The sequence below is a fragment of the Phalangium opilio genome, unplaced genomic scaffold (assembly GCF_054372755.1).
Source record: "Phalangium opilio isolate 3A_F unplaced genomic scaffold, DU_Popi_V2 ptg000024l_1, whole genome shotgun sequence".
Taxonomy (NCBI): Eukaryota; Metazoa; Arthropoda; class Arachnida; order Opiliones; family Phalangiidae; genus Phalangium; species Phalangium opilio.
This window is the reverse complement of record NW_028324155.1, coordinates 950,088-977,481: the sequence shown is the minus strand read 5'-3', so window position 1 is coordinate 977,481 and position 27,394 is coordinate 950,088. Positions and strand designations below refer to the sequence as shown.

At 37.2% G+C, this 27,394-nt stretch overlaps 1 protein-coding gene across 10 annotated transcripts in view; it reads right to left on the bottom strand.

Moving 5' to 3' along the window:
* The window catches only part of Rbp6 (RNA-binding protein 6), a 210,885-nt gene that overhangs the window by 130,260 nt on the left and 53,231 nt on the right, over positions 1-27,394 (bottom strand). For 9 of the 10 annotated variants that reach the window (XR_016382578.1, XR_016382579.1, XM_089867658.1 and 6 more), the window contains exon 6: positions 5,122-5,214. Coding sequence is in view for 8 of the 10 variants with exons in the window: in XM_089867658.1 (XP_089723784.1) it covers positions 5,122-5,214 (93 nt within the window). In the remaining 2 variants the exon portion in view is untranslated. Of the gene's footprint in view, positions 1-5,121; positions 5,215-7,189; positions 7,413-27,394 lie in introns of those variants that run through there. The other variant, XM_089867663.1, reaches the window with a different exon arrangement.

The window sequence follows — 27,394 nt, the reverse complement described above, 5'->3', positions numbered from 1 at the left end:
GACCATTTTTCACATCTATTTACTTCTAATAATACATTTTTCTCGGTTAAATATACCTCAACTGAGCTTCAAGAAAACTGTAATCCATACTGCGATGAAGGTATAATTTTGCATTCCCGGAGTTCTCTGGTTTCATGGAATAATTAACGTAAAGCGTTTGAAGAAATTTTGCAAAAATTTAAGAGGGTGGACAATAAACGTAAATGACGAAAAAAAAGGGAAACGCTAGTTAATTAGCGATCAGGCGTTGATGACGTTAGGGAAGAGGAAGATGATATGAGTCGGGGATAATCGCCTAGTAATCTATGCAAAGTTCCGCTGCCGTTGACGGCTCTCTCTGCCCATTTGCCCCGGTGTATAAACGAGAACGGATATTTATAGGACGAGGGGGAGAACCCAACAGCGCGCTTAAGGAAAGCCCATCCTAGCCCCGCTCGCGTTATAACCTCGTCTATACGGGATAAGCCGTTTTCCACCGCCAAGGTTCGAAGATCGACGGAGCCCAGCGAATCTAGTTCTACAGTTCTATCTGAGTATAGGGTTAAAGGGGAACGACGAGTAGAAAGCGCCACGCCATTCAATTAGGGCTTTACCTTATTCCTAGAACGAGGGCTTACGCTTTCACGATTTCAGATTCGAGGGGCGCTGAGAGATTTCTCCGAAGAGGCGTAAAACCTTGGCGTATAAAACTCTCGCTTTTCCTCTAGAGTCTAGCTAGAACCCCTAGAAAGCGAGCTTATATAAAGCTTATAGAGTCGTATACAAAGTTACGTATAAACGGTCTAACGATTATTAAAGTAAAAGTCGTAAATATTAAGAAAACGTAAAAGACGCTTCCTTCCGACCGAGTCCGAAAACATAGTTTGGACGTCGAGACGAATTTCGACTTCTTGCCTGTCTTAGACCTAAGGAGATATATATATTTAAACTTTCCAGGCTAAGTTTTCGGAGAAGGGGAAAAGTTTGTTCGAATTAAGTGAAGGAAGATAGGAGGGAAGGAGGCTTTAAAGGAGAAGAGAGGCGTCTTGGAAAACGCTTCAATTCGTAATTAGCCGCGCCTAGAGACCGTTAAAGCGGATAATGCGCCCGAGTAACAGATGCTTTCCTCAGTTTTAAACACGAAGACTGCATACAAGGGTCCTGTATAAACTGGAATGCCAAAAGATTGCCCCCTCCCCTTCCCTTCTCCCTTTAACCCCCACGCGACTTTTCAAACTTGGCCTAGTGCAACAGAAAATGAACAACAACAAGAAGAAAAACGACTGAGATTACAACACGTCTTAACACGGCTAATCTTATCGACCCTTTTCTCTCTATCCAAACTTTTCCTATTGAAAAGCTAATATCTCACGTAAATAAAACAACTTCCTTATAGTCTATCAACATCACGTGTTTATTTACTACGCCTGAACATTGGGCCTTGGACCGTAACAAACCTCTGAGAAACACGGTCGAACTTAAGACTTAGAAATGAGCAGACCTATTTTCAGTATACACCTGTAAAAGTGTTCGAACCTGCCATACACTCTTGCATAGGGAGAAGTTTCCCACCAGGAAAAGTTAATTTTTCTTTTAAAATAAGTTTCAAACCTACTTTACGACCGCGCAAATTAAATGGGTTCAATATCCGTTTGCGTATAATTTAAGTTTCCGACTTATTAGCGGGCAATTTCGTTTAAAACAATTACGACATAAAACTACGAAAGTTTTATCTAAAAGTTATATAATTTAAAGGGAAAGTTTGCGACAAAAAGCAAAGTTTTAATAGATGGGTCCTAACGGAAGGAAGGTTTTTCCTCCTCTTTCCATACCCAAACATGTCCAGTTGGAAACGAACACTACTTTGTCTAGACCTGTACGTAAATCCATAGCTTTTTGAACTTTTTTTTCCATTTTTCTCCTCGATTTTTATTCAATATTAGGCTGGAATAGAGAAAGAGGGTGGTGGTCTTCCAAAAAGATACGATTGGTAAATGTCCCTGAATCGAGCGAGCGAGGGCCATGCAGCAGAGCACCGAGGTCGAAACGATGGCGTGCAAACGACTCTTCCGTTTTTGACTCCACGCGCGACTCTACCCTGTATGAATTCCTCTCTACTTCCCCTCTTCCCAAAGAAGAATTTCCTATTTCTAATAGAAAATGACATTTTCGGTCGACAGGAACTCTAAAATTGAAAAAGTGATCCCCCTTTCTACATTTTTTATTTTTTTCTAGCTTGCCTACGAAGCTAAGGTTCGATTCGTTGAAAACTACTTAAATATTTTCCAATTACCTTACCATAGGAGAGTAATTCAATAGTTAAAATAACCTAAAGGATATGAAGTAAATACATTATTCGAGAGCTATGCCATTTATAGATCATTCCAGTAAATATTCCAAGGGAAACCAACAGACAGGCGGGAGGTCACCCTCTTAGGTTACTTTCCTATCGCCAAGAGGTAACACCAGACGGAGTCGGTGTTCACTACACGCGGTAGGCTAGCAGACTCGCACTGCCTCTAGCGATGATTCTTGGCGCGAGAGAAATATCCCAAGAAAAGGGCCACGCCCCTGTGGTGCTTGCTTCTCGTCTAGAATTTTTGGCATGGTCTATTTAAGGAATATTATTGTCTCCACAATTTCGATCGACTTTCAATTTCTTTTTAATATATACATTATTGTTACGTAACGTTGAAGTTCTATCTATTGGAGTCAAAAATGTGCAGGGAAAGGCTTCAATACAAGGATTGAAAAATACCTAGACTACTTATATTTCGTTTTTGAAGAAAGGTAGTCATTTAAAGCCAGAAACGTCGTAACCATAATAAATAAATAAAATCAAAAAGAGCCAATTCTATAACCAATAAGACAATATTTCAACGGTTGGTACCTTATCCAATAAGGTTATAGTTTTTCGTCTAACTAAAATAACCCCCTTCAAATCTAAAACGCCATCTAGGTTCACCAACGATATATATCCGAAAACTACATAGGCCGAATTGGTACGAGAGGGCTCTAGCTCTTCTCCGGCGGCCACCATCATGAGTGGGAGCTTATGGGAAGGAGGGTAAAGGGTTAGGGATAGAGTTCTCAATTTAAGGGTCGCGTCCCGAGAAAGGAAGAAAAAAACAAGTTGTTCTAGAGCGAGATTTGTGCGGAAGAACGTGAGCGGAAAGCCTAAAACTAAGATTCTGCAGCAGCGAGCTATAGGACCTTAGGATATCGGGCCATCTCTTCCCCGAGCCGCCCCCCTGCCCCATTTAGGCTGCCCTCCCTGGTTGCGCGTACCAATGGAACTGGGGCAAAGGGTAGGCGAAAGGATATTCCCGATGCGAAGGACCAAAGGGGATTTTCTTTTCCTCTCTCTCTCTCTCGCTCTCTCGTGGCAGTCTCGTTTCTGAGTGAGAGGTTATTATAGGAAACCTCCGGATCGAACCCATTCCCATTGAGGAATAAGTTTCGAATCTAACGTAAACACGAGCGAGCACCCATACATCTTTTTCCTACAGTCCCTACTTCTAAGCTCGTCGAGTTAGGCATAGAAGAGGAAAAACAGGATCCATAAAAAACCTTAACAACTTACAAAAAGTAAGAGTACATGCCTGATGGGGAAGAGGGAGAGAGAGAAGATCTGTATTTTTCTTGGAACATTGGGTTTGTTTGTTTCGACAACTTTAAGAATGAAATTCACCATTCTTCAAAATAAGCATTTTGTTTAACAAGGGAATCTTAGTCTTTATCCATCGAGCTTTAAAAATAAAAGCCTTTTTTTTTTAATTCAAAATGAAAATATAGTTTTGTTATCGGTTAGAAAACTTTAGATACGTAACTATATATGAGAAAATGCAGTTAAATTATTGGCTGTCGGAACTAATTACCCAATGTAAACCTGCATGCAGCCTACGTATCAAAATTTGATTAATCACGTGGGCGCCATACCCTTAAAAGTAATTTTCAGCCTAAATAACTTTAAACTACAATAATTCATATTTTATATATTATATATTTAAGCCTATATCAATTTCGAATAATTTAATTTACTGAAATTATACGTAGGATATTATTTTCTAAAGATTATGTGTCATTTATAAATGGAAGGAGAATAGAGTATCATCATCTGAAAGTGTTATCCTCTATATATTTCTTTTATACGACCTATCAAAGTCGCGTTTTATATGGCTAGATTCGTTCTCCTCACTCCTAAGTTTGACCCTACAGGGGCCAAATATAAAAGAAATGATCTTCAATCTGGCCAAGCTTCTCGGTGCACTGATACTCCCGTCTCTCCCGGTCCGAAATTGCTTTTGAGAGAAGAAAATAAATGGAGCCAGACACCCTCCGAGAAGATATAAAAATTATCCCTTAAGAAAAACATAACCCTTTTCCTATATATGTGAGCCTGGAAAATTTACGAAGAAATGAAATGAAACGGCAGCTGGTTCTTCTAGCTCTGAACGGACGCTGGTTGGTTGCCCGAAACTGTCCTATCGTGATAAAAACTATCTGGCAGAAAATATTATGGAATAAAGAAATATATAACTAATACTTCTCTAACCTTGCTAAATGAAATTTCGAGACAGGGTTTTTACGACATACCTAGACACCTGGAAACAATGTTTTAACCCTTAAATTTTTCACAGCAAGTTTAATTTGAATATTTAAATGAAAGTTTCTCGAGAGTATAGCCTAAATGGTGATCTTTAGGGATGCCCCGTCAGCATCCACTCGTTATATAAAATATAATTAACTAACGACGGGTCAAAGTGTAAAACTTAATCAAACCTTCAAGGAAACACGAGAAATTGCTTTAAAAAGGGAACTTTTCGGGAAATTGTTCATATTTTGAATTGTGAGGTAATTAAAATCTCTCACAACACAGTAAAAAAGATCGCTGAAAATTGCATCTTTACAAAGTTATAGATATCACACTTAATTACGCTTAATTGCTTAAAACTGGACACTCACGAATAACATCTACAAATACAAAATTCAGGGATGAAATTCAAAGAATGGCGCGCAAACTCAGAGAGAAACCGGGAGTACCCAAAGTAGATGGCGTCATATTTTCCAGTTCGCCACTCGCGGCATAAACCATAGCGCGAATTTTTAAAATATTAAAAGTATGAAAAATGCTAGACTTACCCGGCCAAATTGCTGAAAATAGTTCTTGACGTCTTCCAACGTCGTAGGCGCCGACAATCCTCCAACAAAAACTTTTTTTGTCCTTGTGACCATCTGGAAATTTCAAAGAAAAGAAAAGGTTTTTTTAGAAAAATTGAAAATTAACACTGTTAAAATTAAGGAAGGGGGTGGGAGTTGAAAACAATTAAGAAACTTTATTTCAAGAGTGTTTTCCCGGGGAATGACGGAAAGTCCATTAATTTCTTTCCGTGTCTCGATGGACTTCATTCGTGGGAGTGGTTCACCAAATCTACAAGACGTTTCCTTTCTTATTTAGGCTTAGCCTAAAAACCTCTCTCTCTCTCTCTAGAGATATTGAGGGAGAAAATGGGGACGTATAACCGAAAGGAGAAAAACGATGGAACTTTTTGGTAACATCATTCATCTTAGAGAAGAGCATCTTAAGGGGCGTTGCCCCTCATCTACGTCAAATAGCAATTTTTCCGAAATTAAATATTACGATATTTCTTCCATCCATAAAATATAACTGTACCATCAGGGAACAAAATATAACTACCCTAAAAATAGATAGAAAGTTTTTACTTTCTTTAATCTTAAATCGATTACAACACCTTTCTGAAAAGGACGCTATGAATGTACGCATAAGTTTATTAGATAGGCCTACGTTCCACAAGTATGACACTACTAACACTTCGTAATGTTAGAGACTTACTGGGAGCTAGTTCGAGAACTACAAGCAAGAATTGACTAAATTCGGTTAAATTGCAGTCCTATTTTGTCTGTACTAAGCCTTTGACAGCGCCTTACCAGGCGTCGCTTTACCTCGAATCTATGACCTACGTCACTTCATGACAAGCTCCAGTTTGTAACCAGTGACAAACTTATGGAACATAACTTATAATGCACGTGATAGCTACGAATTGATAACGAGGTAGATGATGAATTTAAAGACTTTTTTTGGATTAGAACTGTTTAAATTTACTAAAAATGGTCGGGCCACTGTCACTATCGAAGTAATTGAAAAATCAGGCGGAAGTAACAAAACAAAACCCAAAAAACCTACGCTGTATTGCGCTGCTCGTTAGGTTCAACACCCAGATACCTGAATATAGATTTTTAACACCCTTTATGCAACCTTTTTGGCGTAAAGGAAGATAGAAAGAAGCTTTAGGCCTAACTCGTCTCTTATGCGGAGCCATATTGAATAAAATAACCACACCATATAGTCTATAAATTCTTAATGCCGAAATCTTTTTTATGTGTGTACGATATTTGGGTGTGGTACCCCGCGATGCGCTAGAAATTAGAAAAGCGAGGACCCCTTCCTTTTTTATACCTATACTTATATACATATATGTACTCGTGGGTTTGAAGTCTGTATGGTATATAGCAAAAGAGAATAGAAGGGGGTGTAGCTATTTCCGATCTTTTGTGTCAGAGAGAATAAAGGGGGGAAGGGGTACAGGGGGTAAAAACGACGATACTGGTAGAGTATACCCGTCTCACGAAACCCCCTCTAACCCTAGACCCAGACCCAATACGTAATGATTTTTTTCTAACGAGAATGTTCTCACCATATACGTACGCATCAAAAGATTTTTTTCTTCCCATCTTATACCTTTTGTTTTAGAAAGTAAGTGCAAAGGGAGAAGCGAAGTTTTCAAAGCCGTCGGAACGGAACATTATCGTTGGCGTCTTTTAAGCCTATTAATTATAATCCGCCTAATGGCCTCCCCTTTCTTCTGATAATAGGAATTCAAAGGAAAGTTTATGCCCCTTCCAATCCTCCACCCTTAACGTAAGAATAGCCATGGTACGCTAAGCCTAACGAAAAGGAGAATAAATTTCTTAGGACTCGGTTTGCTTTCTCGAACGATGGTAGAGGGAGAGAAGGGTAAGGAGGTTGAAAGAAATCAGCTGTTTTTGACAATTCGTATAATAAAGACCAGAGTTTTCAAAAACTATTAAAACGCGATTTCAAAGGTCTACCATGCGAAAAAAAGCAGCTATAAACGATGCAGTTTGAATAATATCATTGGTTAAAAAGGGACAATTGTTAAAGGCTTACCGGTATCGCGACGGCGCAGCTGTTGTTTACCAATTGATAAATTTCCATTTCTTTCCCCTTAAAATTTAACACGGATTTGGGACAATTTCCTTAATTAATTTAATTTAATTTCGACGTAAATTAAACTTGATACAAACAAAAGCCGACGCTAACGACCGAGAATCTAAATAAGCTCGCGATAAAGAAAATTCAACTTATTTGCGCTTAAAAAACGTTCCAACTGAGTATGCTGACACCCGAAAAGTTATTTTTTTTCTTCTCAGGTATCGTTAAAAGACGGCGGGCAAAAATAAGTATAAAACTAACACTCCAAATTTGGTTGGGTTTGCCGAACTTGTTCCCCAAGCCAGCCAGACTTATAACGCTGCGCTAGAGTAATGATGTTCAAAAATTTCAAGGGGAAAACCAAGCGGGAAAGATAACTGAGGTTGAGTTGAAACGACAATACGTAATCTAGTATGAAGCCACCTATTCCCTTTCAATGAATGGTTACAGAATATAAAAGCACCATTAGGGGAAGGTAAAATTAAGACAGGTACGCGGTTTGATTTCCAAACGAAACGGGGTTCGTTGGTTTGCCCCGCGAGCTTTGTCTACCTGCTTCAAAATCCATAGAGTGGGAGTAAAAATATTGTAAACTGCGAAGCTAGACTTGACTTTTTTTAACGTTCTCCCTATCTCCCCCATTTCTTGAATTTGTCTCGAGGCGTTTTGGTGGAGATCTCTAAAGGATCTTCTTGAAGAAAATATTTTTTTCTTTACCTAAAATCTAACCCACCCACTCCCCACCTAAAAAAAGGCCCCTCTTTTTGATATAACATTATGGTATATTTGGTCGAATCCCACACTAACAACTCTTGAATATTAACCCAAAGAGCTCAAAATGACCAAAGTATTGACGACATACTAATTTTTTTAAAACTAGTATTCATTCAACGATACTATACTTAAGTATCCTTAATTCATTCTGAAAATTTTAAACCTCAACCTCATGATCACACACTACACTGTTAAATTGGCAAGAGACGACTGGGGGCGGTTACTCGGGGTTTAACTTTAAGGTAACCTTGACGTTAAGCCTACTCGTAACGCTTAATGAAGTCTATTTAACTTGGCAACAATTTTCAGCATCTTCCCACCTTAGTAAATTATTTCTTGGCGCCCCCTTATAAAGCCAAGCTTTTTAAACTTTACGATTCGTTTACCTTAATCAAAAATTCAAAACTTTTCTCTTGTTATTTGATAATCACAGCTGCTCGATTGTTTCCTTTTCCAATTGTGGCAAGCGAAAAATGCTTCATCGATTGGTTCCGCGTGGTAGTGGTAGGGAAACAATCCATTCTTCATTTATTAAAAGAATACAAATCTAATATTTGCCTTTCAACTTTACAATACAAGATATTTCGAAGCTCTTTTTAGTTTCGCGACTTTTTTCTCTAACACCACAGCTTAAGAAATATAAATCACCAATATACCCAGAGGGAGCCCTTGCTGGTTAAATATTTGAAATATTTTATATTTATTATTAATTTTTTAAGTTGCACAGCGAATGGTTTATGTATTTTATTTTTTTTATTAAATATTAAATTATTCATTTTTTAATCCCGCAGTCACGTGATAAGCCATGCTGTACTCAGTATATAGTGTTAAACAATTATCTTACGCTGTTTCCTATTGGCTACTAGAAATCTACCACCATGGAGCAATATTAAATGAGACATAGATGAATTTGATGCAATATTACAGGGACTTTTGTTTTCAATCCAAGAAAATTACTCCAATGGAAAACGGAATTAATACTGAAATTTTTGTGGCTCATTTATCCAAATGGTTCTAATTTCGGGGTGGCGGCAAATTCAAAGTGTGAACTGAATTACAAATAAATGTTTTACCAAATTTATAGTAGTGTCATCCCCCTCTGTGAAAACTAACCTCACACTGATTAAATTACGTTACAATTTTAAACTTTTGTTCATATAATAAACATCCTCGAAAAAGTTTTTCTAGGTATAATAGTCTAGCGAAAAAAAGTAGCTTCACTAGCGATTGACCAAGCGTTAACTGAAAATTTCATTCAGTGTGGGATAACAAACTAAACCTCCCCATCCTCCACCACTTCACCTAACTCCATGTGTAAAATATACGACTAGATAAAAAAACCTGTACGCAAACTTTTCTATTCACACTTGGCGACGCTCGGAGCATTTCCCTAGCGACAAAGTTAATTCGGCAGTGCCCTTTCTTTTTCGTTTTCGGTGTACGGAATAATACTCCAAAAGATAAAATAAAATAACAAAATAACAAAAAAAAAGTTTAATTTCCCGGTGTCTCTTTCATTCTTTGCTGGTTTTCTCCTCTTTCCGGTTGTTTCTTTTATACATGCGAGCATAAGTTCATAAGATATGTTCCTTCCATAAGTTTGTCAGTGGTTACAAACTGGAGCTTGTCATGAAGTGATTGAAGTAGGTCATAGATTCGAGGTAAAGCGACGCCTGGTGGGGCGCTATCAAAGGCTTAGTACAGACTAAATAGGACTGCAATGCTAACCGAGTGTAGTCAATTCTCGCGTCGTTCTCGAGTCGAACTAGCTCTCAGTAAGTTATATAGGTAGTGTCATACTTATGAAACATATCTTATAAACTTATGATATATATATATATAATTTTGGAGGCGCAGGCATACGGCGTAAAATCGTGGACTCCTAATTTTAACTTTTGCATAATTGCGTTGGAAACAATTATTTCGTTTTCTCTCTTTTTATACTGCAAAGAGAGCCAGGGTTATATCACCGAGCATCTCCTCCCATTTCCCTCTCTCTCTCTCTCCGAATGTTACCCCCCCCCTCCGTTACACTTCGAGGTTACATTCGTTTTCTGAGAGCGCGGTTTTAATTTTCTAAAGTGGAAAAGTCGTTTATCTTAATTGTGTAAAATTGGAGATGATTAAAATAATTACGTGTCCCTCCAGTTAAGTCCGCGCTGATTTAATGTAGCATCCTTTAAATTTTTCTCTCAGCCGGGATTAACAGAAAATTAGAAATTATACGAACTTAAAATTAACAAATCGTGAGTTTGCGAAGTGGAAATTTGTCTCGAGTTTGACAACAGCGAGTAAAGATTATAGGCTCTATCCGCCTTTGTCATATTTATACTCTATTTTTGTACAAGAGATTTTCAACAATACAGCTTCCTCCGCCCCCCCCCCAAGAACCTATATAACAACTGAGAATATTCATGATAACATTGGGATTAAGTGTCGTTATCTCACGTTTTCTTCCCCCCTATCAAATCCCTCGATTCCTTCAAGCATCAACAACATATTGGCAAGTATATATCAACAAACATCAAATACACAAGTTCATGGAATACGTTCTCAGGTGTTATATGGGTTCTTAACATCCTCAGCTATAAACTAAAATTATTTCAGTTAACCTTCATTTAAAAAAAGTATAATAATTCCCATAATAACTGGAGGTGCTTTAATTATTAATGAAGCATAACCCTTCAGACAATATTAGAGTCAGCAAAGTATGGGTGTAGCCATTCCATTCGAATTAGGCCCACAGTTAATCTAAGCATTTGTGAAAGGGGTTAACATACGAACTAAGGAAAAACCTTGAAAACAAGATGCTTAAGAAATGAGAGAACAAAAAAATAAAAAGAAACAAAATAGAACTTTCATGTTTTGAAAGATGCTGAAGAAGAAGTTGGCTATTATAAGTCGGGGCGGAATTCGCTTTCATCAAGCGAATTTAGTAAATAAATGACTCTTAATCGTCGGGGTTGACCACATCCGTTTTATACTTGAAACAAACGAGCGTGTCTAGCGATATTACGAAGATTTAAAACGTAGAATCCATATGACATGCATTTTGGGGAAGTAAAGATAGGAAGAAGAGACCCCGCTCTCACCCATCCTAGAAAATCTTACGAGATGGCTGGCGTGGTTAGATTAAAAGTTATAATACATCCCCCTTAAAAGTTACGTCTCTGCATGGTCTCCGTGGGCGCAATTAAAAGAACATTAAGAATTATAAGTACCGGTTCACCCCATACAAGCCCCGCGAGCAGAAAATATATAGAACTTTCACCCCTTGTGGCCTGGGACGTATATGGTACGTACAATGTGGATGGATGAACGTATACAGGGTGTTTGGACCGAAGTAAGTACGCTGCAGTGCCCTCTGTGGGCGATGTTTTTGAGTGGAAAATGTTCTATGACACACACAAGTTATGATTTATTAAAGTGTTTTACGGATGTCCCCTTTAATTTAAATAAGAAATTGATAGATAATACTAATTTAATTAGGGGGTTATAGAAATTATTACATTTTCGACTCAAAATTTATTTCCCACAGAACCCACTGTAGCGTACTTCGGTCATACCAACCCTTTTTGCAACACCCTGTACACCACAGAGAAAAGCGAGTCTCGCTAATGATTTTAAAACATAAATTGTACACTGGAGCTAATTACAATTTAGGCTTAGTTTCCGTATCGTCATTAACCATTAGACTATAGCTCGAGCTCTAGAGTTCGTCTTCGTTGATCCGGAATTTACAAAACAAATGCACCGCCACCTACGAAAAAACACCGATTTTTTGTTGTAGTTTTTCCACGCACAGATCCTCGACGAAAATTAACATATTGACTACCGGATTCTAAAAACTAGAAATAGTAATGAAAAGAAAGCGTGATTGAGGAGGAGAAGGAGGAGAGCCTAAATAGGTAATTACGTTAGATTTGACGTCATTTGGTTAAGTTAACTCTCTGGTTCGACGAAAGACCCACACTCGAAATTAGACTTCCGCGTTCGAGGATTCGAGCTTCTATACAGAATTGAATTTATCGGCCTTGAGAATGAATAAATATTTTAAGCGTAGTTGTAGTAGATGTAGTAACAAGAGTGAGTTTAAATACAAGTGACGATGTACGGACTGGGGTGCATGGGGGTATATGTTTCCCGTCAACGTAAGATTGTGTCAGTGATTTGAAAAGTGTATTAAAATGAATGTAGGACATATTCACTTGAAGTCAAAGACGTGTAACTAATTCTTGATTTGACTGGTGTTCATTTCATAGTGTTTCAATATTTATTATACAAGGGATTACTTTGGTTCTACCACTCTCTTTTTTTAATACCCTGTATATGTAACTCATTCAATTTCAGATCAAAAATTCAATGCCTAAATAATGCAGATTCAAGTTCTGCAAGTACAGAAACTGTTTACACTAATTGTAATCACTGAAACACACGTCGTATGACAAGTACTACATATAAAGAACATTGTAATACAATTCCAAACACCTACGCGAAATGTTTGAACAAGCTGCTTGGCGGGATTTGCTTTTCGAAAGTGCCGAGTCTTAAATTTCCAAACTTCCATTGTTCAAAAACGAACTTATTATTTTTTTCGTTGCCACTGACTTAATTTACTCTCGCTCGATGAATTTTCATTGGCGTCAATTTCGAAACAGGCTCTGACGCAACAATAAAACTAAAAAGAGACGAGACCTAAACTCGATGAAAGGAAGAGAAATTGTGGGAGCGCCCGAGCTTTATATTTACCAAACAAGTCGTTACGAAATAAAATTTTCTTCCCTCTTTTATATTATATTATACGCGGTATAATAAATTCAGAAAACCGAAATGACTCCCAACATTATCTAATTAAGTTTTATAAGATTTATAAATACAGCGGGCGCAATAAAAGCGGAGACTATAATTAAAATTAAAATATTAATTAAATTAATTAGATCAAGACGGGTGGTAATAAAATAATTTTAGGCAGCAAAACTAGTTTCGGTAAAATTTTATGGTCAATACGGGTTTAAAGCCCCCTTTTACGATTTGCAATATGAATTATATGGACGAAATAATATTAATAAAAATATAATATCAAAATTTTTGGGGAATATAAATACGTTTGATAGAGACGCGAGTTCGAGTGCGGTATAGAAGCTCGCTTTAAGGAGTTTTCGAGAAACTGTCAAACAGGTCTCCACCACGGTGACACCAAGAAAAATACAGAGACTTTTACCTCACGGAAAAGAATATTTGAATGATTTTGACAGTCTAGTTATATTAGTCTACAATTTATAAGTGGGTAACTGCAGTCTGGGAAAGAAAAGGTGCGTTCAGACTGTCTCAATTTAGGTCCCAACCAAAACCAACGAAGTTTACTATGTTTAGCTTAATTTATAAAGGTAGTACCTCATTACAGACATATTTATAAATTCATTTTGACTTATATTTTCTATTTTGATACTGACAAGGGCATTGAATCCTATAATCGAAATCGCGATTAAAACGAAACGATACTAAAACTTGTCTACCACATTTGATCGATTATCGAGCGAGCCATAGAAGTATCGCGATTTGAGACTGAAATAAAGAAACATTGCTAGGCCTCTGTCACCCGAATATTACAGGTGTATCCTACTAAGAGAACAGTGACAGTAATTGCATCCGGGGAATTCATCAGAATTTCAAGTAAAACTGTACGATTCTTCGTTCGTACAACATAATCTTATACAATTTCTTTACACAAAGCTGGTATATACTTAGGGGTTGTGAAAGGCGTGATATAAAAAAGACGTCCCTAAAAACGCGTCTTATAAACAGGGAATTTGACAAGATGCTTGGAGCTTTTGGACCAGAAAAAATCCCCGGGACGTTTAAAAAAGAAACACGATCGATTCCGAATAATGGAAGAGCTAGTGTACGCCATACCATAAGTTCATAAGATATGTTCCTTCCATAAGTTTACAAACTGGAGCTTGTCATGAAGTGACGTAGGTCATAGTTCGAGGTAAAGCAACGCCTGGTGAGGAGCTGTCAAAGGCTTAGTACAAACTAAATAGGAAGATGGACTGCTAAACCCAGTGAGTCGTTCTCGAACTAGCTCTCAGTAAGTCTCTAGCATTAGGTTCATACTTATGGAACATATCTTATAAACTTATGCTGATACGTAGAGAAAAAATAATAAAAAATAAAGAAACGTCTGGGGGTGAAACTCCACTCACTGGCGTACATCTACTCGCTCATTCGAACGTCATCTTATGACAGTTTAGTAATAACACCACCGCCTTAACGAAACACCCTGCTCGAAACTCACTATTCACTACAGGTACCTTGAGAAAAAACGCATTCGTGTTTTCACCAACCGCGTTCCTTGTGTGATAACCGAATTATGTATGGGTTGAGTTAAACCCGATAAAACTGCTCGATCGCGTCAGACAACAACGTCAGAGAAAAACAATAACAGTTCTCCGTTAATGGTACACGCGTTCAATTTAAAAGCAAATTTTTGTTGCATTATGGTAACGCGCGAGTGAAAGAACATTGGTTACATTTAACAGGCACGCGACGCTCTAAATGCAGGTACATTGTAAAGACTCGCTATGAAGATTATGCGACTGTTTAACGCATTGTTTTGACAACCAAATAATGACAAGGCTTAGTTTAAAAGTTCCTTTTAACACCACGCAGGATTTCGAAAATTCTACGCGTGTCAGTTTATCTCCGAGTTTACTGATTTCTTCAAAAATTGGGCTACATCGTAAAATAGATTCCAATCCCCGAGTTCGTTGATGGCTTTAAATTTTACAAATCTGCTGAGACAGTCAAGGAAGGATGAACTCTTTGTCTAGAGGAGAAGTGTATATAAGTGTCTCGTCTCCTGCAAACATCTCTCGGATATTCCGAGTTCTAAAGCATTTGAGTTCCTCATACGTACTCATGACTCGAATGTTTCTGAGACGTTTTTCGGAGAATTCTCAAACCCCTTACTTATAACTAAGAGAATAGAATGAAAAGGGGAAAAAGGGATGTGAAAATAAGAAGAAGCCGAGCTGTCAGATGTCAATTAACGCTCATGTACGCTTTGGCACCATCAAGAACGAGCTAAGAGTATACATACACAGCGCACACGTTAGGTAAACAATCCTGCAGTGCACTCGGTTATACTCCTAGAATAATGCTTCGGATTCCACGGTGCAACAACAGCGTTTCGGTTTTCGGGTTTTTCTTTAGGAGTTTCGTCATTCCATTCCTCCAAGACGCTTGGGATTGGGAACGGATGCGAAAAGGGAGCCATTGATAGGCCTAGCTAAAGGCCAAATCCTCTTATACCACTATATCCCAAAGATAACACTTCTGGCTTCAGATAGCGTTAGGTTTCGAGAGCCACGTGCACAGCGCGCGCCTAGCCTATGCCTATCCTTCCCTTCCCTTAGATTTCCAATATCCTTAACTTCCTTCACTCGGATTAGAGTTTCGTAACACCCTCTGTGCCGAAGATGGTAAAAAATTGGCAAGGGTACAAAAAATATCGACAAAATAACTATAAATAAGTTCTTAGCGTAGGAAAAACTTCGCTTCTGTAGGGCTGTGAGAAAGAGGAAACGATATTTAATAGGACAGAGCTCCCAAAACTGCATGTACAGTATATTTACCAAGGATTCGTGACTAAAGCTATCGGAGCCATAGCGGTATCATCCAGGGATTGGAAATTACTTTTTCCCATATATATAAAAGATACACTATAGCTGCATGGTTTAAAAATATTTTACTAAAGTTTATCTCAGGTTGATGGTTCAACGTTTCTTCCTAACCATTCTCAGTGCGATATAGTACCGAACAAATTGTACACTGATACTGAAACACTCTCCACTCCTCTCTTCTAATAATTCTTCCGCTATCATCTCAACTTCTTACTTAGAAGAGTAAATTTTTGGAAAAAATTAAAACACCGGTCGAGAAATCCTTGAATTCTTAAGTTTGGCAGGTGCAAACGCGTCGGAGGAAAAGGGGGAAAAATGATTAAAAAGAAGAACTCACGCTCGCCTTCTTTTTACTTCATTTCGTGTTTTAAATTTTTGACTCATTTCGTTATATACCTCGGAAAAAATCCTTTTTGTTTTATTTATCGCTTCCCAAATTTCCTCGGTACGATTCGGGTCAGAACTTTAACTTCCTTTTATGGGAAACCAATTAGCATGATTTTTCGTACACGTTTGTTCGAGGTTACGCGCCTGTGCAAACAATAACCAAGGAACACGTCTGGTCGTATGTAATAACTAGTTTCGGTTCTTATTTCATTCTCTCCTCAAAGGGTCTTCGTCAAGGCCTCAATTACTGTCCGATTACCATTTCTCTTTTTTATAAACAGACACGAAGTTTAAAAGAGAGTAAGTAAAACACCTGTGCGGCTGACTCATTTCATGTAGCAGAGAGAAAGAGAGGGAGAGACTCAAGGCTGGATGATGTAGAGTGTGTAGACGGAACAAAAGAAATAAAGTTTCAAATATAAAAACTAATCTAACAATACAAAGCCCGCGGCAATTTGATTTAAACTAAACGTACACCTACAATTGCCGTAACAGCTTTTATGTCATTTACAACGAAAATTATACAATGTAGTTATTATCATGGAATTTTTCCACGTGCATGCGGTAATAGCTATTTTGTTTTTAAAAAGATTTGTTGTATAAAGGGTTAAAGTTTCACGCGCAAGTGATAATTAAACTTTAACTCTCAGTGGAGGGACAAAGAATCTTGGTATTTTAAAACTATTACGACAAAATGGAGACTGGACAAATGACTCGAATCTCGAAGTTATTCAACGGCGGGGTCAATTTTTACGATACAAAAGTTATTTGGGGAATTAAAAGGGAAGTACATTTCCGCTTGAGTTTCACATCCCCATCACCATCACCACCACCCGAAAGGACCGGACCGGGTCCTCTTTCCAATACCATTTTCCCTCCTCGTTGTAAATTAAAGCTTATAGGAAACCAATTGGAAATGGCCGCTCTATAACCCTCTTAATACGAAATAGTGGGGACATTTTTCCTTCCCTCTTCGGATTACATCGCTCTTATTTCCGGCATCGCAGCACCACCACCAGCACCAGCACCAAGCCGCGCGCTCCTCTAAATAGAGAGGACTGCACTGGATTGAGGCAAAACGTGATGTGATGTTGCCCCGTAAAAAAGAGAGAGAAGCGAAAAAAGAAAAACGTATATTTTCCCGCCATAAACTTATTACTATAGAAGCCAAAGCCCCATCGGGAGTTCTATATTTCACAGTACATGTAAAAAGGATAAGAACGTATAGGGCTGATGATCACGTGGAATTTCTAATACTTTTCCATTCCCTAGTTTCTATCTTCTTTTTTTATTCTCTCTCTCTATCCGGAAGCGTCTGATACACGTACTTATACACGTAAGCCTTCCCTTCCAACACCCATTTCGATTGAAAAAAACTAAACAAAATCGGGCAATTTCGTCAAGGCAACCTCTAAGTAAGCGATAGGCTCGGCTCGATTCGGCTTATACTGGTACTTCCATCCATTCCGTAAACTTAAGTATGGGGAATTCAAACCCTTCATCCTAGCTCTATGCCCATCTTTTCCCGGGCAAGGGTCGCGAAAAAGCGGCGGGGGTGTGTGTGGGTTTGGGGACGCGCGGTTACAGATATATATATATACCATGTCTCAGCCTCTCCGCTTCTCGGGTCCGAAACATTTGTCAAGATGGGAGAGAGAAGATGCGTGGCATGGCCAGGCGCATGCACCATCACTAACAGAAGTAGGTGGCGGTAGAAGAAGGAATAAGGAGTAGAAGAAAAAACAAAAAAAGCAAGAAAAGAAAAACTGTGGAAGAGCAAGAGCAGATAGAAGATTCGGAGAAGGAAGAAGGATGCTTGGAAGGGAATGGAGGTTGCGTTAAAATGCAGGAGTCAGCCGTAATGACGTTGTCCCTTTTTTTCATCCCCTCCTTCCCCTCGATGCACGCCGACCCCGTAGAGCTCTAAGACCACGTCGTATACCAGTAGAGAGAGAAAAGGCCACGACATCTCCTGGATGGCGTCTTCCCCGCAAGACCTTTTTTTTCTTCTCTTTTTTCCAGGCCTCATCCGGACCCAGAGGGTGCGGAGAGAGGGATGAAGGGGATGGCACGTATCCCGCGTATAAAATTCCGATCTATAAGGAACCCCGGGAGAAGTTTTCCGGCTTTTACAGAGATCTATAACCCCTTAAGAAACTTTAGAGAAGCCGATAATTTTCGGTGGAGCCAGGATCGTCCCCGCCCCATACTCTATGCACCTCCATGACCCTCTTTCACATCCCAGAGCCTCATTCTACAGATTTCGCGCTCGCTCTTTCTTCAATGATTAGACCTAAAGTCCCCTGATAAGGAACTCTCTCGGATGCCTGAATGCCGGAGGTAAAAGATAGAAACTTATCACGTCCTACGCAGTTGTCATTTCCACCTAAATCTCGAATGTATATCTCGGCCGCTAAACGAACTCGATTCGATTGGTCTTATATCCGGCGTTCATTTCTAAAAGAACTTGGGTCCGGATCAGCGAAGGTGCTATACTAAAATATAATTTACGATTTCACGGAACTTAGAGAATCAGCGTGAATTGGTTACGGAAGTGTGTGTGGAAGGGAAGGGTTAGAAGTCCACTCTTATTAGATTCAAAGTAAACGATCAACTTTAGAAAGTTGTACAGAACGCCTGTATAAATGTTTTCCCCTCAGCATAGGAGTGGTATAGCAAAAGCCTGCATGTTGGGGCTAAAAAAATGTATCTCTACCAAAAGACGACGGTCACGTGGTGTACTTGATATTCGAAAAATTTTTCACCTGATCTTATGAACGTCTGGTATCGCGAAATCAATAAGGGATGGGCTTAATAGGGCGTAAGATCCGAGGAAAATGTAATAAAAACTTTTCTAGAGAGAAGATTCCAGGATGGAGACTCGGGAAGAGGAATTAGGCGGAAGTTACTTCCACCCTGCATTTTTGTTGAGATTTTTTTTAAATGGGGAAAGCTTAGGGAAACAGCTGGACACTTTTCCCGGCACCAAAATATGGAAATCCGATTTTAAAATTCAAAAAACAACTATCCCGCCCCGCTGTTGTGTATGGAAGTTTTTTTTTAAAAAGTGGGTGAGAGGAAGAAGAAGGGATCTTATATCCCTCCTTGGAGAAATGGATGAAGAAAAAAATGTACATACATTTTAAAATCTATCTTTAGAAAAACTGGGCTAAAGATGGCAGCATAGCCACAACTTCTATCTCAATCTTTATCCTAAGGTTACTTCCTTTTGTCCATTACATGAAGTAAACCTAATTTGACAGAGTACAATAAAGATGGACCACAGTTGTCGAGTATAGGATCATATTCAGTTCAAAGTTAACTGTTAATCCTTAAGACGAAAATTGAACACGAGTTTTTAAATTCTGTTGTGAATGTACAAATAGACCAAAAAAGATTATCACTGTATAATAGGCCAAAAGGTTTTTTGGATACTAATAACTGATAAGAATTCTTGTATAAATATAGCTCACATAAGCCCATGCGGCATTCTCCGTTTTACCTACCGATCAGTCTGCATTCTGTTCCTTTAACTTTAAACGACTTGTTAATTATTCAACAATAAAGAAGTTTTATGCTTAGTTAATATTGTGTTTTAACTTGGAAATTATTACATTAAAACCCAACACGCAAACACAACAAATTCGTAAAATCACAATGAGAAGATTTCCCATGGGTTTTCACGTCACGAATTCTTGTTCTTCCGTGACAATGAAAACCAGGTGCGATTAAAAACAATAATTAGAAAAACAAAAGGCCAAAGAACTTTAGTTCGGAGTGTCTTAAGTTCTTTATGCAATATACTTCTAATTTTTTTATTTATTTTTACCAATTCTTCTTTTGCGCCTTTTCAACTTCAGGACCATATGCACAGGCGTCAAATATACATTACTGGTACAAGTCTTTCCGATATACCCAACCAAAAACGAAGAAAATAGAGGGGGGGGGGTCGAAAAAACTGAAATTTTTTACTTTTGAGTTCGATATTAGAAAGCTTATACAGTTCAGGGTGGAAGATCTAAAGGGTCACACGGTGTCAAAGGATCTAAAAAAATATATATATGAAATCTCTGGCTTGGTCCATGGAAACTTAAGGAACGGCAGACGATCCAGAAAAAGGAAGAAGAAAAAATATGGATCAGTTTGTAAGAAGTTCTAATCGATATATAAGAAAACTTTTGTTATATTTTTTCTTATACTTTAAAGAAAACAAAAATGAAAGAGGCCGTTGAAGAATTTCTCAAAAAATAATACATGAAAATATAAATAAAATGGAAACAATGCAAGAAAAGTTTTCCAAAGTATCGAAACTCTTCTCTCTCTGATTTTTCAAAACGAGATTAACTAAAATGTCTTTAAAATGTGTCAGATGTTCAGGAGACCCTCCATTTCAACTATGTCAAATAAGAAGAAATAAGTATCGCCAGGAAGAAAGATTTAGGGCCAATAATCGACTGAATTTTGCCAAATTACAACCATGAACTCCGGCCGAATTTCCATTGATTGAAATCAGGCATATAATACATTCAAACCACAAAATCCCAACAACAATAATTTCCACGTTTTCGTTCGTTTCCTGAAATAGAGGGCACGAAAGAGGTTAAAATTTAAATTCCTCAAGAGGGAAACGGCTGGCTCGTATAAGCCAGGCTTGCACCATCCATTTTATAACTTTACAGCCATGGAGAAGCTAGATCGTATTACGTCCCAAGCAGGGATCATCACGAGAAGAGAGTATTACCAAAGCAAAAGAGGAGGGGAAGCTTGGACGGACCTCGTTTGCATTTTTAATTGCGAATAAACCCCGGTTATAAAGGGAAAACCCTCCCCCACCCTTTGAAAGAATCTAAGATCCTAGTAGGATAGATGATGAGGGAAAATAGGGCTAGAAGAGAAGGAGAGGGAAAAGAGTGAGAGGAGATGGAGATGGAGGGGGCAAGCTAATATACATAACCGCCTGTTATTGATGAACTCCAGCCTTAGTTTAGCTTTAACACGACTAGGCCTAGTGTAGGGATATCTATCTATAACCAACCGAGGCTAAGAATCGGAGTAACCCAAAACCCCCTTTTAAAAGCGGCCAACTTATATTACCTTGCTTCGTTACCACCGACCAAGGCTTACAACTCCCAGATCTCTTCTCTAACCAACCCTCTCCGGCTCCCCTTATACACACTCCCAACTCCTCCACGTTACAAATCTTAATTAGGAAGACTAGTTCGCATGTATTCTACCCTTTATTACCCTAGAATTAAATCCCAGTCTGGAATAATAATGCGGGAGTAGAAATGGAGTGAAAAAAATGGAACAATAGTAGAAGGTCAGAACTAGAGGTTAATTGGTACTAGTTTTAAAAGGAGGGAACACGCACGTTTCGTAATAAACAAAAAAGGAGGAAAACGGCTATATTTACGAAAATAATCTTGAACAATTTAGGACTTCTTTCAAATTTAGTTTGCGAAGAAATTTACATGTTTTACTTCAAATGATTTCCTTCTGAAAAGATTTATCTTAATATCGAGCGAAAGCGAACGGGTTTAGACATATATTTTTTCATTCTCTCTCCCTCTCTTTTGAGTCTAAGATCTCTAATTAGCGTTACGAACAGTGGAGGTCAAAGCCTTCATACATCATTTCTTTCTTTCTTTTTTTTTCATTCTTCTGGTTGGTATCCATGGGTGGGAATGATGATGCTCTTTTTAGGTTAGGGGCATGGGCAAAACACAATGGAGGCGCTTATCTAACCGCGACAACACCTAAAAACCATAATTCTAGCCCCCCCCAGCTTCCTTTCCATCATAACCAAAATATGTTAATGAAGTCTATGGATCAAGGTCATAGTGTAGTTTTGACGTGATATTTACGTAGTTTTGACGTGATATTTACATCAAGTCATTTCATTATAATAAGTGTTGTTGTCAATCTACATTTATAAATAATAATAATAAGTCTATTAATATTGTTGTTCGAAAGTGTTATTTACCATTCTTAATGTTATTCAAAACATAAATTAAACAGGTAACTAATTACGGGCAGCTTACAATTCACTGATGAAGTAATCGAAATATTTATTATATTACAAGGATATAAATTATAAAAGCCCATAATTTAAAGTTTAATTATTTAAAATATACTGTACAGCTTATTTCCCAATTTCGTACGTGTAGCTGTGAAAATATAAATAGCATATATTATTTAAAATTAAACTTTTTATCAGAAAAAAAACTGTCCTTCCAAAAATATTTATTCATTTTAATGTCTGATATAGCATCTATAACCTTTTCTGATTGTGTTACGACATTACTAACTTCATGTAACCAAAAATCATGTAACCTACTTCCAATAGAGTGTATAGCTAAAATTTAACTGTCAATTTTCACGCGAGAAATAGATAAATTCTTAAAACAAATTAGGGGTTTACAAAAAAAAAAGAAATAAACCTTTAACCTGTCAAATAACGTGTTTTATAACCTCTCACCCTCCCTTTAACTATAATTAAGTCGTCGAAATTAAAGGTTGGAGATAGATTAAAGATATATCTCCATTTAACAAGTTTTTATTATCTCTCCATCAGGGTGATAATCTATTCGTAGTCTAGATGAGACTCCCCTATATGTATAGATTACCAACAGTGGTTTTTCAAGTATTTTTCTAGGTCTTAATCGAGACAGTATACGTTGGCGGTCTCCCTTTTTAATGACTAGTTTTAATAAGTAGACGCTGCAGCCAGCGACACCTGAAACGATTCCAACCCAATTATTTTCTAACAAATTTTAATTGATAGTCGCGAAACGCCAACTTTTCCTATGAGAATCGAAAAGACACCCCGAAGTCATTTTTCCTTGATTCAATCTTAATTAGTAAAAACAAATATTATAAAACCACGCTCTCCAAATTATACAGCGGGATGTTATTTAATACCTTTATTTGCTTAAGCGTAAATATTTTAAATCGCAAATGTTTGCGTAGTCGATTCAATCTAATTATTAAGCAAATTTAAAGCTTTGAATTTTAATATTTTTTAGCGGTGAATTTTATAAAGCTCGTTAAATATTAGTTTGCAGAATTTAATTATAATTTAATGCATTTTTCAAGTTTTATTAGTAAAGGTACATATAACTTTTATACGAAGTGGCAATATTCGAAATGAAAACTATCACGTACAATTTTCTCGAGTCTTGACAAATCTCGTGAAATTTTGTGAAATCACGTGAAGTTTTCCTCTTTTTTTTTGTTCAAATTGTGGTGAAAGTACTTTATTAAATTATGACCTTTTCCCGAACACAATATAATCTCGAATAGACTTATAGGCATAATTCATTTGAAATTGCGTCCGTTTTAACTTAACACGCGATTGAGAAGGTGCAGTATATGGTGTTGGAAAAGGGGTTAAACCGCCTCACGAGAAAAATTCGCCAAAATCTCATTTCCCGTATATAAGTAAAAAGTTAAGAAAGCAATTTTATATTAGTTAGGTATGGGTACAATATATCAAATAATGGGACCAATTCTCTACAACACTATACTCGTGTAGAGGGTGTTTCATTCGGACTAATAATTATCGTTGAATTTGAAACAATATTGTATACATTTAAATAAGCTGCTTGTTTCTTTGTACGTTTCTTCTTTATGCATGGCTACAATTCTTCGCCGAACTTGACCACAACTGCATGGTTCATATCAGTAACACAAGGGAAAGGTTCTATAATTCGTCAAAGTTGGGTCAGCGAACCTCTGGCCAATTAAAACGTGTAGCATTTTAGCTTCATGATTAACTAATTAGCATCGTTGTTATTAAATTTGAACATTGTATAAAAAAAGGTTTGTTTCTAAAAATAAATCATGGGGATAATTCATATGTGTTGCCACAAAGACTATTTTTAGACCAATTTTAGTTCATACAGAGATAGAGCTAAAGTAATATTTTAGAAGCATATTTGAGAATGTTAATTTTAGGTCAAGGAAATTCGAAACACCCTGTACAAAGAACGTTTTAAAACAGAAAGAGAGTACTTTTCATTCTTTATGATTGGACCCCCTTCGGAATAGAGGGAGAGGGGGAGTTGAATAGCTGGTATTGGATTAGGCTTAACTGAAACTGCATTCGAAGGAAATCAAATTTTCTAGGCAAGTATAAGAGAGAACTTTAAGAGAGAAACCGTGGTTTTAAAGCAAGCTCTCTTTTTCCTTTTCCTTGGGAAATCGGATATTGTAAGAATATTTTGCCCCCTCTCGCTCTCTTCTTCCATCCCCCCTGCAGTTTCTTTTCTTTTTGGTATTCTTAAGAAAAGAAGTGAAGCAAATTTAGGCTTATATTTCGTCGAAAGAATTCACTTACACGCGAAGGAAGAAGAAGAAGGGTGAGGGAAGATGGAGAAACCACTTTAACTACAAATTTAATACCGAGTTGTTTCAACTCCCTCGCCTTCCTCCTCCATTCGGTAGGTTGGTTCTCCGTGTTCTAAGGCTAATACGTAATTCACGAGCTCTAACCTCGTAGTGCATAGAATGGATTTTAAGTCTATAATCCCTATTCCCCATTGTTTCGACGTTACCTTCCCTGAATTTGATAGTTTACGACTATAAAACCCGGATTAGGTGCAATGGGGAACTTGCTTAAGACCTGACCATTGATAAACGATGTAACCTAATAATCGAGGAAGCTTCGGGGGTCGATTCCATAGACCTTATAACCAACCATCCTGTTCGGTGTGCAACGTCAAGATCAATCTTCGAAAATTGAGTTCTTATTTTTGGTACAATTTGCGTGTTATTATTCGGATCTTGTACTTGAGGTCACGAGGTGCAGTTCCAACTAAATACGTATTAATTCATTTCGTTCGAACTAGCTAAGCCTAAATCAAAATATTTTCTCATAAGAAATTAACCTGAAATAAATGCTTGAGACGTTTCAAGCTGGTATAGACCAGAATAATCACACACAAGTTGATTTTCATACTTCAATTTCAAAATTAGGCTTAAAGATTAAAACTTTATCGTGAAATTTAACCTGTACTTAAGTTTAAAACGTCTATAGTGCTTATTTGTGTACCGATATTGTCGTTTTCTGTCTCATATGTTTTTGATATTTATCGAAAAGAAGCTTAAATCGAATTAAATATGAAATATTTTCGAAAACATGTTATTGGATAATTTCAAGAATATATAAAGGTTTCTTTCTTTCGACCATGAGAAGATTATACATAGATACAAAGCAAAACGAGAAAATAATAGCAATAAAAATTGTCGAAGAATAAACAGTACAGAGTATATTATATGACTGTCAGACACAAATTTATCTCTATTACATTCCATAAAATTTCATCTTTTTATATTTGTCTCGATGCATCAGAGGAGCTATGGGTTATCTTCGAATTTGGTTCGCTCATATTATTTTTACAACCGTCGTCGTGGTGGTGGTACATAAATTATGAGCTTTGATGTATTATTAATTTCAATCGGTAACTAGAAAATAAACCGAGCCTTATCACCCTCCAACTAACCCAAAATCCCTTATCTAATATTTTAGATATCATTTGTTTAATTATGACAACTTCACAAAAAGGTCTAAGTTTTCAAGAATCAGAAAGATATTAGATAAAACTTTTCTAATATACAAACTTTCAATTTATATTGATGGAACTAATTAGAAACTCATATAGTGAAGTAATAAAGCTCCTTGTGTAAATGGAATGAATCATTCTAGTCTGAAACTATGTATAAACGACTCAGCGCAAAAGTACGAGCTCAAGAAACCTAATAGGGAGATGCCTATTCTCATGTTTTATCTATATAAATACTTGGCCTAACTTATGAAACGGGGGACGATGCAATTCATCCGTTGTTATTACATAAAAAACTGATATATCAGCCATTATTTAAATTAAATAAATAAATAAATACCAACATATTGTATAGTGGTATTTTGGAAAAATTTGCCAAACCGAACGACGTTGATAAAAACGCCTAAATTCCAAAATTTCACCCATAACAATAGGGAGGATGTTGGGGTGGTCTTCCCCTATTCCCCCAATTACGTTGATATTGTCCTTGAACTATTTACTTTTTTTTGCTTGATCCCTCTCTAAACAATAATAAACATCCTCTGTTCAAAAAATACAGCATGCCACGTACAAATAACCATATAGAAAAAATATATATTAAACAAAAGGTCTGAGAGGACCATAGATGGATGGATATAAATTTCATCATGAGTTTTCGAATGGGATTAACATTATAAGGTGAGTATTTCCCATCTATTTTTTTGCACCCCCAACTATTGGCCAAAACATATTCCGGTTTTTCTATGATATATCCTCGGTTCGTCCATTGCTGTTTTTATTTCAGACTATCCACTATACAGTCTTCTTTTCTCTTTTATTCATTTTTCCTGTAACGGATACGCTTGACAGCTTTTCAATGAAAAATACTGTATATTTCGCTATATACGACCCTCCAATCCATTGCCAGTGCAGCCAAATATATATATTATAGGAAAAAAGTAAAATAGATATGGGCTATTTCGATTGAATTTTCTGTACAATCGAACCAAGGCCTCGCGTATACTTTAAATGCACAGTATATATTTATACGAGTTGGAATGTGTAGGCCTAAATAGTATATGGGAACAAATTTTCATCGAAATAGTCTATTTCATGCTGAACGCAAAACCAAACCACTCTCGTGAAATTAGGTGAACTCGAAAACGAAGTCAGAGAAATCTTTATGAAGACTTTGAAAATTCAATTAAAGTCGTCGTTCAACGACTGACAGACATCAGGTGTACATCCCCCCCCCCTCGCATTGCAAATATAACCAAAGTTAAATCGAAAAATTCCATTTATTTTCTTTCTTTCTTTTCGATTTTGTAATTTATTCTCAATGCCAAAGAATATTATTTAAACCATTATCATTGAGGGGGCGGCAAAAAGACCGGAATTTTATTACTACGTAACAAAAGTCTATCATTTTGAAGTATTCCATTTATAAAGCAGTCTGAACAGAGGGGAAGTTTTCCTCCAATAAATATACACTTCTGATAATACTAAGGCTTCGATATAATGGTTTATTTTTCTTTTACGTTACGACCTCGTGCTCGTGGTAGTATAAGAATAATTTAGAAATTAGGTGTTAAGGGGGAGGATTTTATCTTTTTTTTTTTTTTTTTTTAAACTTTTCAAGCCTCCTTGCGTTTTCCATAACCTGGCTATTACCCGTAAGATAATAAGGTATAAAGGTGTATACCTCTAAAACTTGGGTAATATATACAGAAGGGATTATAAAAGAAAGAAGAAAAAAGGGTCGTTTCCTTTAA